This window comes from Carya illinoinensis, chromosome 8, assembly GCF_018687715.1.
Source record: "Carya illinoinensis cultivar Pawnee chromosome 8, C.illinoinensisPawnee_v1, whole genome shotgun sequence".
Taxonomy (NCBI): Eukaryota; Viridiplantae; Streptophyta; class Magnoliopsida; order Fagales; family Juglandaceae; genus Carya; species Carya illinoinensis.
This window is the reverse complement of record NC_056759.1, coordinates 36,083,473-36,097,073: the sequence shown is the minus strand read 5'-3', so window position 1 is coordinate 36,097,073 and position 13,601 is coordinate 36,083,473. Positions and strand designations below refer to the sequence as shown.

The following is a 13,601-nucleotide window of genomic DNA, read 5'->3' as shown; positions in this document are numbered from 1 at the left end:
GTTGGATTGGAGGAGAAGATTGGTTATTGAATTGGTTTATGTTTGCTGATTTTATGTCATGTTTGTATATCATATATGTGGTGTTCAATGTCTTGGCATTAATCTTTGTGTTCATGCATGTTTATGTGTCAGAAATGAAAACGGGGTTTTCATGTGAGAAAGGATATCTGGTATGCTTGTAATGAATGAATTGAAATGATTGAGAGAGAGAGAGAGAGAGAGAGAGAGAGAGAGAGGAAAAAGGACATGTGGGGATGGTGGTAAGTAGGTGATCGGTGCAAAACTGCAAGTGCACAGTATCGTAGTTTTATAGTAAAGAAATAAGAAGAGTATCGTCCTCAGGAATTGGTACCTTACGTTTGCCAAATACCAAAATCATACTAAACTTGATTTTATTTAGAGGAATCACTAAGATTTTTGTAGTTGCAATTTAAACTAAAATCGACTCAAAAGAAATATGCAAAGGAAATAAAACTGATATTTGAAGATCAAATTAATGGGAAGAAAACTTCTAGGAAATCGATTTCACCTAATTCTTCACTATGTTTTTCTCATCCAGCTAACTTAATTTAATTCTCTTTTATCTATTAGCAAATCTCTAATTCATCCAAAAGCCTCTTTCGATAGTCAATTGGAAGTGATTCTAGTTTATCAATTCACACAAGAGTATGCAAATTAAATAATCAAGAAAGCAATAAGATCAATGATTTAATTACTACATAGGTTCATACAAGTCTTTCGATCTCTATACTTACCTATGCTGAAATATTCAAGATCTACCCTATGATTCCCTCTTTCGATAGCAAATCACAAGATTACTTATCATCTAATCAATGGCCAGTTAATTAGAAGCAATAAACTCAGAATAACTCAGATAAACAAAGAGAGAATTGCATTAAATTAGCATAGACAATCAAGCATAGTTCGGAAATAGGTTACATCGTTTTCCTAAAATGAAGAAAATTTAGCTCATGCTAGAAATGGAATTCAACATAAAAAAATTCACCATAATTGTTCTGAGAAGATTGGAAGAAAATAAACACTGAAAAATCCTCCTTGCAGCCGCAACTCGTCGTCAAAAGCTCAAGGGAACGATTCAACGCTTTTCTCCCGTCTGTGATCGTGTATGATTCCAACGTACGTGCAATAAATTGGAATTCCCTCTCCAAAACAGATGATTTGAATCCCTCTAGCTATGTTTTTCTCTCCCAAAAAGTGTTCTCCAGTCAAAACTCACGGCCATAGAGTAAAAAATCTCTTTTATATGGTCTGACGGCGGAAGACCCTAATTCTGTCAAAATATGATGTTCGCTCGAGCGGGGTGTCGAGCACACATCGAACGTTCGACTCTGCCTGATTTCGCTCGAGCGTCCTATCGAGCGCACGTCGAGCGTTCGACTCTGCTTGATTTCGCTCAAGCGGCCAATGTCTCCGCTCGAGCGAACCTTGTTTTCCAGCAACTCGCTCGAGCTCCCTGTCGAGCGGTAGTCGAGCGTTTGAATCTGCCTGAATTCGCTCGAGCGGCCAAAAGCCTCCGCTCGAGCGATCTTGTGAATTCTGCAATATGAAATTTTGCAAGTCATCAGGATATCTGGTATGTTTGTAATGAATGAATTGAAATGATTGAGAGAGAGAGAGAGAGAGAGAGAGAGAGAGAGAGAGAGAGAGGAAAAAGGACATGTGGGGATGGTGGTAAGTAGGGATGGTGGTAGAATCTCGTATGTGATTCCTGCCTATAGTGCACGCAGTAGGGATGGTGGTAAACAGGGATGATAGTAGTCCCGCCTGCGATCCCTTCCTACAGTGGGAACTATAAGGATAGTGATAGTTCCGTCTGTGATTCTCACCTACGATGCACACCGTAGCGATGGTGGTTAGTAAAGATAGAGTGATAAGCATGGACGGTGGTAAAGTCCCGCCTGTGATTCCTGCCAACGGTGTACGTGGTAGGGATGGTGGTAAACAGGGATTGTGGTAGTCCCACATGAGATTCTCGCCTACAGTGGGAGCTATGGAATTCAAGGATAGATTTATGAGAATTTCACCAAAGGTTTAAGGTTTTACAGACTTTACGAAATGATTTGTTATTATTTAATGTTTTAGATTTTGAAAGTTTCGGGAGTCGATTGTTTTATTATTGGATATAAGTTCATCGATCTTACAAATTTCAAAAAGCGATTCTAATATAGTTTAAGATTTTAGAATTGCAAACTTGTTGAATTGATTTGTTGTGGGATCCACTTCAATTTGCATACATGTCGATCTGCTTGAGGAAAGAGAGGCTTAGGCTTGAGAGAGGGGGGGGGGGGGGGGGGGGGGGGGGGGTTGATGGGAGGGGAGGCAAGATTGTGCAAGGTAGGCATGTAAATTTTTTTTCATAGACCTATGATGTGGTAGTTTTGTGTAAAAATGAGTTTTACACTATACCTGGTCCAACATCTCTCTTTTTCTATTATTGATAATTTTCTAATTATCAATAATTCAAAAATATTGTTGATGAATTTTCCAATTTAATTAAAAAATTTTGAATTAAATAAATTTGGGAAAGAATAAACTTAGGAAATTTGATAATATTTAATATTTTATGTAAAATTCAATAATATAGATTCTTTTTTGTTATTAGACAATATCAAGACCCCATTAAGGTAAGTAATTTGAAAATATTTTGTGCAGATTGATGTAACATACAACTTGTGACGCCCCCAACTCCCAAGTACGGACATGTGGAGATCGAGGCGTCAGGATGATGACAACACAGGTCACGCATCTCATCAATAAGTGCTAAGTGTGTGTACATGCAATAAGTGTACAACAAAAACAATGCACCGGATAAATAAAGTCAGTTAACTAAGTACTAAAATTTTTAAAATACAAATTTTAAAATAAAAAGCCTTTAAAAGTTATACAGATATCCAATGAAAACATAAACAAACCAAAATATAATAACCAAAGAAAGACACAAATCCCATCCTCCTAGAAAGTGATCCCCAATCACTTCTCCGGCAGAGCCGCATCCTCAGGCTCTGCATCCCCATCTGCAACAAAATCAATGGCACCAAGAAATGGTACCGCAAGTAAGTAATAAACCAAATAGCTCACAAGATAAAAATACATTCCAACAACAACAATATGCATAAACGTGATGCCATATGCATGAGACCAAAAAATCATCATTTCCCAAATGAATAATTTTCCACGTGTACCAAAATCTCATTTGGCCCAAAAAAACATATCCATTAAAATATCTGCTATTTTTCCAGAAAATGGCCTAACATAAAATCCACAATTTTCTCAAAAAAATGTTCACATATCCTTTAACCAAATCTCGCCATTTTTCCAGAAAATGAGCCATTATCCATTTTACTGTATGCACCATGATTTTCCCTAGGGATCATTCGCACAGCTTGGCTCCTTTCACCACACCATGGGTAATGACCATGTGTGTGATTTCGTAACGAGCGAAGCCTAATTCAGTGCTCAGTCCATTCGTAGCCAAGCATCCCTTAGCCCCCACCAGTAGAAAAGTCATGGAGTCGGCACGAGAGCATTACTATCCCGTCCGATCCCGTTGTAGCCCAGTGACAACCCAGGGGATGTCACTCAGTATATTCCGCTTCCGAGTGACCAGTCAAGCTCCACCGAGATAATACCTCATCTCAGCTTGGGGTCATGATACGCACACACTCATAAATCCATTTAACACATGAAAACCCAGTTTTCATTTCCAACACATGAACATGAATGCAATTACCCGAAAATCCAGTTTTCATTTTACAAACATGAACATGCAATGCATAGGAAAAGATAAAAAAATATCCCACAACAACAAATCCCAACATCAATCAATCATATACACAACTCCGTCTTCCAATCCAACCGACTCCCAAACTCTTCGGACTCAGTCTGGTACAACCAACCAAATCACAAGTATTGTTAATGCAAAATATATTTAAATCTTAAGAGTTGTTCAGAAAATACTTATAGTGCTATAAAATAATTTCTGAAAGATCATTGAGCTCCAAAAGGCGGCAGAAAGCAACATCACAGTGCAAAATGAACTGTGGTCATGGGTCTAAAAAATACGCAAATTTGAATGGGGACAAACGAAGACTAGGGAAAGCTAGGGTAGAGCTTAGGTGTGTTGGTGAAGCTATTAGTGGTGGTGGTTGGGCATGGGTGGTGGCGTAGACGGTGGTTGGAGGCCAAAAGAGGCAAATTGGAGATAGAGATGGTGAGGCTTCAAAAGTAGCGGATCAGGGCTAGGAAAGGGTGGTTTGGGTTGCTGGGAGGCTGGTGATGATGTAGTGAAGAAATGGTGGATGATGGTGGTGCGACAGTGGCGCGGGGAGGATTTTGGGCCGCTGCTTGCAGTCATGCGTGGAGGCTAATAGCAGCGTTTGGAGAGCTGAAAATAGAGGGGTGAGGTTGCTGGCTGATGGGGAAGAAAATGGGAGCAACGACCACAGCAATGGGTGGCGCACGGCTATGCAACAACCCATAACCCAAATGGGTTTTGCACGGTTAACGGGGAGGAGAGAGAGAGAGAGAGAGAGCGTGGGGAAGGCAGGTTGGGGTGGGAGAGGTCAGGGGAAGCTAGTGGGCTAGAAGGTGTCGCACGGACGGCGGCACACGGCGGCGAGCTGGATGCGCACAAGGAGAAACGGAAAGGAGCTGCTCGTGCGCGGGAGAAGCAAGGGGAAAGAAAAGAAAAAGATAAGAGAAAAAAAGGAGAAAAAGAAAAAGGAATGGAAATAAATGCGATCCAATCCTTACCACTTGGATCACAAAACTGATCCAGCGAAATTAACTTTAAAACAGTAAAATTAATAAATTAATTTAAATGCATTAAGTAGCTAAAATAAAAATAAATAATAAAAACCAACAACACAATAATTTAAAATTCAAAAATAAACTTATTTATATTTAAATTAAAGAGAAATTTAAACTCAAAACAATAATTAATACTAAGAAAGCACATCAAATTAAATTTCACAAGTTAAAAATCATAAAATAAATCTAACTAAAATCCAATAAATTTAAAACAAGAGAACCAATTTTTAAATAAATTAAAATATACTTTCATTAAAAATACGCTAAAATACGGGATATTACACAACTCTTAAAGCACACTTTGTCCTTTTAGATTATTTTTAGATGCTGAGGTAATCTCAGATGATTTGAGTTGATCTGTGAATAGTAGTGAGTTTTATGGGTCCATTGAAATGTGCTTGAATGTACGAAATAGGTTGAAATATGTTTTAATTTTTTATAAAAAGTTAAAAAATTAATGAATCACATTAATAATTGATTTTGAGATAGACTGAGATGGGTTTAGTACCTAAACAATTGTGAGTCTCATTGACGTTTGGAGTTAGTTGGTCGTTGATGTGGCATACATTGATAAAGAAATTTTGTCTCAACATTAGTATGAGATGATATTTGCAATTATAGGCTGGTCCTCTCTTTTTAAAAAGCTAATAAATTTAGATTTTAAAAAAAAAAAAATTACTTTTTGATAGTGCATTCCGCATTTTTTATATAATTGCATGAGATTTGCACTTTCTAAAACTATATATAGAACTACTTAACTTCAAATTATGTGCATCTTAGATTTACCTACTTTTTCAAAGTGAGTGCGTATGATTTATATGCCCTTAAAAATAAAATTATAAACAAAAGGGGGGGGGGGTAATTCTTCTCAATTAAGATCCAACCGCTAAGTGTAAGCTTTTTGTAACTAGAGGGTCCGTAGATTAATCATATGTCAATTAATTTAATTGGCCTTTTGCAGCGCTCAAAACCGTTGCAAATACTACATAAAAACGCTGCAATATCTCAATTGCAACGTTTTTATGTTCCTTGCACGTTCGACGCTATAATCCTATCTTTTTTGATCAATTGCAACGATATCAAAAAAACGTTGCAATTGATATTAATTACAGCATTTTATTTTCGTTGCAAAGTATAAAATAAAACGCTGGAAATAGGTTATGAAATCCTTATTAAGATCGCTGCTTTTGAACAATTGTAGCGATTTTAATCCTTGCAAAAGCTCTCAATAGCGCTGCAAATACCCCATATCAAAAGCAACGCTTGTTTCATTCGTTCCATTTAAAATTTTTTGCAAGGACTAAAATCGCTGCAAAAACTCAAAAAGCGCTGCAAATGCACCATATCAGAAGCAGCGCTTGCTTTGTGTGTTGCATTTAACATTTTTTCCAAGGACGAAAATCGCTGCAAAAAATAAAAAACGCTGCAAATATCCAATATCTAAAGCAACGCTTACTTCATTTGTTGCATTTAACATTTTTTCAAGGACTAAAATCGCTGAAATAGATTAATTGTGACGAGTTTGGACCTATTTGCAACGACTAAAAATCGCTGCAAATACTCAATTACAAAATTAAAAAAAAAAATACTACTGAAACATACAGTTTCAGTAATTTTTTTTCACTTGTATTAGAAGCAAAGTTAGTAGATTAACTAGGATTTAATTTCCTTTACTTAATAATACAAAGAGTACATAGAAAATAACAACAAAGTACTCAAGGACCCTTACCCAAGTCAAATTATAAATTCATTTACATTATAATTTATTAAAAAGTAAGACACCTGGTTTACTTGATACTTATTTTTGACATGTGGAAACATGTGTTCGGGGTTTACATACCAGGAATGGGTCCAAAGGGCCCTATCTTGGTGAGGATGCACGTAATCAAGAAAAGAATAATAGTGGTGTTTCCTTCCTCCTTAAAATGTAAAGGGGAACACTTGGCCTCAGTACAACTAGAACTTGAGGCTTCACTCCTATGAACTTGCTGTTGACAACCATCAGGACAATGTCCTTTGTCTAAGTTGTTCTTCTGATTATCACCTGAAAATCCTGTAATTAAGAACGTAGACTTTGTAATTAGTTGACATGGACAAGTACTGAGTTATCATTAAAGAAGAAAATACAAATTACACACCCATAACTGGGTTCATCGTGTATACATTTTGATTTTAGTATGTGTGAATGTGTAAATGTCTGAACCAGTTGCATGTTAAAAATTTACTAGCCATGACAACTACGCAGAAAATGAACTCTCTCTCTTCTGGAATAATTATTCATTGACTCAAACTAATATGTATTGGTTGTTATCCTATGATACTCTATGTATGGTGAGTTTAAACAAAGTATAAGTCATGAGATCATCATGTGCTTGGTTAATTTTAACAAGGTTTCTGCATGTTACCAAAAAAAAAAATTATTGGTGATGGCCTAGCTATTGATGATATAGTAATATTCCATAGATATAAAAGCCTCAACAAAAAGCTAAAAGAAAGTAATTAAAGGGATGGAAACAACAATATGATAATATAGTAATATTCCATAGATATTCTATGCTATATTGTGAGTATCGAATATTGTATTTCCTTTTACTGCATAGGCCTTATTCAAATATTACAATTGCAACATCATATAGAATATATAGATCTGCATTAATTAATTGAGATGCACAAGTACATATCTTGATTCATAAACCACGTATGATGACTGCAAGCTATTACTCAAGGACCAAAGAGATTAAGTAAGAAACAGAATATTTGTACAACACACATAAAAAATGATACTGCTATGGAATAATAGCATCGTATATACAATATTCGATAGCATCGTATGTACAGAATATTTGTACAGCACACATATAAAAAATGATACAGGAGAGAAGTTTCTAATAGTTTGAAGATGCCTTGTATATTTTTCCCTAAAATGAATTTTTTTTCCTCTCTCTCTTTCTTATTGGGTGTGGAGGATGGGATGCTATGTTCACCAAACAAAATTGTAGCGTGGCTAATTTACATTTCAAGAACATTTTTAGTCTAAACGAACAGTACCGTTCCTCAAATTCAATTTTATTTGAAAAAATAAAGTTTGCAAACCGTAATGTCTCCAATCTGTTGGGATGAAACCAAAGCTTGTAAACCTTTGATGAAGAAAATCGCAGCAACATCCTCAAAATTTACCTTGTCAATAAAGTCAGCCTATTCCATTTATCAACACTAGGACCGTCTCCAAATCAACAACCCGGCCCCTTGTATTCAAAGATTGGAAAGTATTAAATATATATGGGTTGCCAAGTTTCTTGATAGCCTAAAGCTGTTGATTTGGGAAATCGCTTGGGCTAATATTTGAATAAAATTGATGCTGCTCCTGAGGAACAAAGTGGTCCATGCCCAAGTCCTCCTGGCCTATAGAATAATGATTGGATTAACCTTATTGAAGAAAGTATGTACAAATTGTGAAAGACCACTCTTCCCAAAATTTTAAATAGAGATATACATATATATATATATATTTAAGTTATTTATATATAGATATAAATCTTAACACTCTTCTACACATGGGGTCAAATTTCTCCTTAATATATAACTGGATCCAATATATGGAATATTTAATTAATAAGATAAAGTGTAAAGTCAAAATTTACACTCAAGATCTCAAGTTTGATACTATGTGAAATCACTATTTGTTCTAAAATTTTAAACTAATAGGAAGAGAATTATTTAATTATATATATATATATATTTATATATATCTTAACAAAGATTACCATAAAAATTAAACCTGACAATCATGTTGGTTTTCAGAATTAGAAATTATTAAAATATATACTATTAATTAAAAAATAATATGAACCTACACTGTCATTGTTCATTGTGTCAGCTCGTTTGTTAATATTTAAATGAAAATGTATCATGATAACTTGAACCAATGCATGCTTCTTAGTGATAGAAGACTTAAAGCGCTTGGCCACCAAACAAGAGGTTGTGCCCTTTGATGAATTATAAACCTTTCCGATGTATTATCTACAATTTGAGAAGTTGTGACTTTTTACAAATACCATTTCATTTATATAAGTTGTGGTTTTTCACAAATGTCATTTATTTTGGTTGTGACTTTTCATAAGTGCCTTTTCATTCTCTATAAACAGAGAACACTATCCACAAATTTACATACTCTAAATTATTAAAAAAATTAGAAAAATACTCTCTCTTTCTTTCTTTGGGTTTTGGCTAGTTTTACATCGAGTTTGAAAATCTCCTTTTGCGTGCAAAGGTATACTGCCCGATAAGCGGGTTGCAGCAATCAAAAGACTCGACGAAGCTAACCAAGGAGAAGCCGAATTCCTAGCAGAAGTAAATACCATTGGGAGGCTTATCCACATGAACTTGATAGACATCTGGGGATACTGCGCAGAGGGAAAGCATAGGCTTCTGGTGTACGAGTACATGGAGCATGGATCCTTAGCAGAAAAGCTTACTTCTAACGAATTTGATTGGAAAAAGAGGTTTGATATTGCAGTGGGCACAGCGAAGGGCCTAGCTTATTTGCATGAAGAGTGCCTAGAATGGGTTTTACATTGTGATGTAAAGCCTCATAACATATTCTTGGACTCCAACTATCAACCAAAGGTAGCAGATTTTGGTCTGTCCAAACTACTGAATACAGGTGGCCATGATCATTCAAGCTTCTCAAAGATGAGAGGAACTAGAGGTTATATGGCTCCTGAATGGGTTTATAATCTTCCTATCACCTCTAAAGTTGATGTCTATAGCTATGGGATTGTGGTGCTGGAAATGGTTACTGGAAAGAGCCCCACAGGTACGCAGCATAGCTCTAGTGGCGGAGGGGCGAAAGAGCAAACTAGATTGGACACGGAGGTGAGGGAGAAGATCATGCATGCTGATGGTGAAGCTTCAAGGGCGTCGTGGAATATTGACGAGATTGTAGACCCAAGCATTGGCGGCATATATGACTCGGCTAAGATGGAACTTCTGCTCAAGGTGGCTTTGCAATGCGTTGCAGAAGACAAGGATGATAGGCCCACCATGACCCAGGTTGTAGAGATGCTTCGCTGCAACGAGATCAACGGATATACTAAGTTAATTGAGCTTTTTTTATTTTTATGCAGATTGATCATTTGACATCTCTTTAACACGTTCTGATATTATTATTATTTTATTCTGAAAAGTTTACATGTCTATATGAAATCTTCTTATAGAAACATTTCCTGTTGACATAGGGCCATTCCATATTTATTTTATTTAGGGTGAAGTTAATCAATTATATATGTGGATAAGTTAGAGCTTGTCTATTCAAGGGGTAAGGATTAATGTCTTTCTTTATGGTCAACTAGGTTCTAGTTATCTATTTCATTAACTCGACGAACTTTGGCTGGACGTTGGATTAGCAAACGAGATAAAGTGGCTCTTTAGTATAAATTTTGGCTATATATATATTGCTAGTTTCGTATTAGTACAAATTGTGTAAATTTCTTAACGGTTGAAATAAATATATATATATATATATATATACGTATATATATTTTGGGGATTTTTATTTTATTTTTATAGGTAAGAAGTGACTTTATTAATCCACGTAAATAGGTAATGCTCGAGTACACAAAAATTATACAAGAAAGAGCCTGTTTATAAAACATCGGCCATTTCTTTCATTTCATTGCACCACATTAAACATAGAGGCACCATCTTCCATGCAGTTGCGATGTGACGATTGCCTCAAATCCCTCGCCAATAAGACAATAGATCTATCACCCTCCTTAGGCATTGCCCATGCCATACCAAGCCTAGTGAAGATTTCATCGCATAATACCTTAACTACATCATAATAAAGAAGAAGATGATCTGTTGATTCATTGTTATGTTTGCACATGAAGTATCAATCCATTAGGTAGAGGCCATGCTTTTTTAACTTGTCGATAAACAATATTTTACCATAGGTTGCCAGCCAGTCGAAAAAAGCAACCTTGAGGGAGACATTGTTCCTCCAAATCCTTCCAAGGGAAGCGTTGAAGGTATGAGTCGTCAAGGCCTTGTAGTATGAGCAGATTGAAGATATCTTGTTCTATGTGCGTGTCTACAGTAATCTATTGTCCCCTCAAGCCTTTACTTTTAGCGTGTATACGCATTGTAGAAATCAGCAATGTCTCCCACCTCCCAATACTGTATAGCTCTAATAAATCTTGCAAACCATTGAAGCGAATAAGTAGAAATGCACATATTATCAGCCACCAAGGAACCTTAACTTGACGCAATCCTATAAAAAGAGGGAAAAATGCTTTTCAAAGCAATATCCCCACCCCTTTTGGGAAATACTTTATGCATTTATTCATGAGATTTATGAGTTTTAGAAATTAAATCTGAGCATGCTATTTATTATTGAGTCTATATTATGTGCATGATATCTTTGACATAGTAATTTTGCGATATATTGATGCCATCGGGACATGATATCAAAGAAAAATGATATCTTTACAGTGTATTGGTATTTTCTTCTCTCTCCTGAATACGCTACGTAATGAGTAAGCAGCAACTCACGGCCGCGTTATATCCATATATGTTGGAGAACTTTAGATCGAGGTTGACTTGTAAAGTTGATTGAGGTTGGGGCCCGAACTTGTTAACGTCGACTTCTTTGGCTGATCGAGCAGCCATAAAGAATGCCAGCTAGCTGATTTCTTCTAGCCAAATTAAGGACGACGTACGAACCTGATTTCCAAGGTCTGATCATTATAAACAAAAAATTAAACGTATATATGGAAAGAAGATATATAGATGTTAGGCTTTTGCTTTGGTTTGTCAGTGCTCACCATGTAGAGGTTTTCCTGTCAATTCGAACTAGCTAGTAAACATTCAAATCCAGCTGCATGGAGAAGCATTCGTGCTCACAACTAGATTCAAGTCTCGTCTTTCATTATATAGATGGGATGGAAATTTATAAATAATAATAAGGTAATTTATGAATAATAGTGAAATATTTTGAATTAATTTTTTTAAAATTTTTAAAAATGAGAGAGAAAAACTTAAATAAAAAATTATAAAATTAAAACAATATTAGAATCTAATCACTACAAGAAATATCGTTTTTTCCTACCGGGGGGGATTCTTGGCAAAAAGCCATTTTTACCAATTTGGCCCATGGGAGTTTCGTGGCGTATAACTCACCGAAAGTAGTATTATTTTCCAAGATGCTCTACTTGTGGAGATTACAAGCTTTTAGCCACGAAACGTTCCGCATGCAAAGCCTTCATTCTTCGTTGCAAAAGGCAATTTAATTTCCATCAATCTTGTGGATATAGGAGCAAGTCCCACTGGAGTATTTGGTGGGTATAACTATTAGCCACTACTACATTGGTGGTAAATAAGGCTTTTTTTACCACGAATTCACTGATTACCCATGATTGTGATGGTGGGAATTACTTAATTTCCAAGAAGCAGTCTTGTGGCAAAAACCCATCAAAATAATGTCCAATTACTTTTTCCCCACAAAACCTCATCATTAGGAAATAGTTATTTCCTTGAAGATACTCTGTGGGAAATGTATTTTAAATAATATCATTTTAATGCTTATTCCCACCACCACGTTCCATGTAAATCATTTATTTTACATGGAAGCATCATGTCGCAAAAGCTTATAGTTATTTTGATATATATATATATATGTAAAAAAAATTATTCCCATGATTGCTAGCACCTGGGAAAAAGCAAGTTTTTTGATAAAGTAGTGAATAATCTGTTGATACCCAAGGTGAGATAGACAACAAAATTACTCCAAAATACACTCACAACCATATAACATAAATTGCACATCAATATTTACAACATTCAGGCATGTTCCACTATTTTTTGAAGGAAATGGAAATACATTAATATTTATTGTGTGGAAAGGAGAAGAGGGTCATCGGCATGATTACAAATACTATTGTATAAACCCATATAACAATTATAGTTCTACATATATTGCAGTTCAACTTTCCTCCAAATTAAATGTCCTTTACTAGCTCCATTGCATTCATGTATGAGATTATGGACTATATCTGCCTAGAAATGAAGCACCAGTTGTACCTGTAGCCTCTCTATATCAGAAAACTTTCAGGGCTGAATGAAAAAGACTTGAAAAGATAGCATACATAATGTTTTGATTTTTATCAAAGTGCTAGCATCAGCATTAGTAGCCCTACAATGCAACAAACTACAACCTGACTTCAATCTTAATAAGAAATCCTAACATACCATCTTCCTTAATATATTTGGTCATTTACAATATTTTTCCCAAGGATGTATATGGTAAAATCCCATGATAGCTGACAAATGTATACTTGTTGCTATATATAAATTATCCAACAACATAGGAAAAAGCATAATTTCCCACCCAATACAAGATTTCCCAGTCCAAGGTCTGGTTATAGCACATTGATATAAATTACCTCCTAAAATATTAGGATACAATAAAGTACACCACAAAGGTAGATGGCATTTATATATGGACTGTATGCTCGATATAGTTGATAAAAACTATTGATGCATGGCATGTGTAAAGGCCAAATCCTAACATATCATACTCAAAATAATTATGTACCAATAAATGAGAATTATCATACACTGCTGCTATGGATAACATATTTCCAACTTCAAGTTTGGTTTTCTACATCAAAAGTTAACAGCAAATCAAGGATTCCCACTATTCAAAACAAATCTGCTGACTTCATTCTCCCTAAAATCCTATAATCATCTACAAGTGTTCAATTAAAAATATG

General features: G+C 35.5%; 1 protein-coding gene across 1 annotated transcript; it reads left to right on the top strand.

The window, feature by feature from the left end:
• The first annotated feature begins 1,867 nt into the window (after positions 1–1,867).
• LOC122274682 (putative receptor protein kinase ZmPK1) lies at positions 1,868–9,969 on the top strand. Its single transcript, XM_043083698.1, has 3 exons — positions 1,868–1,958; positions 9,101–9,747; positions 9,829–9,969. The coding sequence occupies exons 1-3, from the start codon at positions 1,868–1,870 to the stop codon at positions 9,967–9,969; spliced, it is 879 nt and encodes a 292-aa protein (XP_042939632.1).
• The last annotated feature ends 3,632 nt before the right edge of the window (positions 9,970–13,601 follow it).

Excerpts from the sequence above, each read along its gene's own strand:
- LOC122274682 (XM_043083698.1), top strand. The coding sequence starts at position 1,868 with ATGGTGGTTAGTAAAGATAGAGTGATAAGCATGGACGGTGGTAAAGTC. Across the intron at positions 1,959-9,100 it reads TGTACGTGGTAGGGATGGTG|GTATACTGCCCGATAAGCGG; the intron begins GTAAACAGGGAT and ends TTGCGTGCAAAG. Across the intron at positions 9,748-9,828 it reads CTGATGGTGAAGCTTCAAGG|GTGGCTTTGCAATGCGTTGC; the intron begins GCGTCGTGGAAT and ends CTTCTGCTCAAG.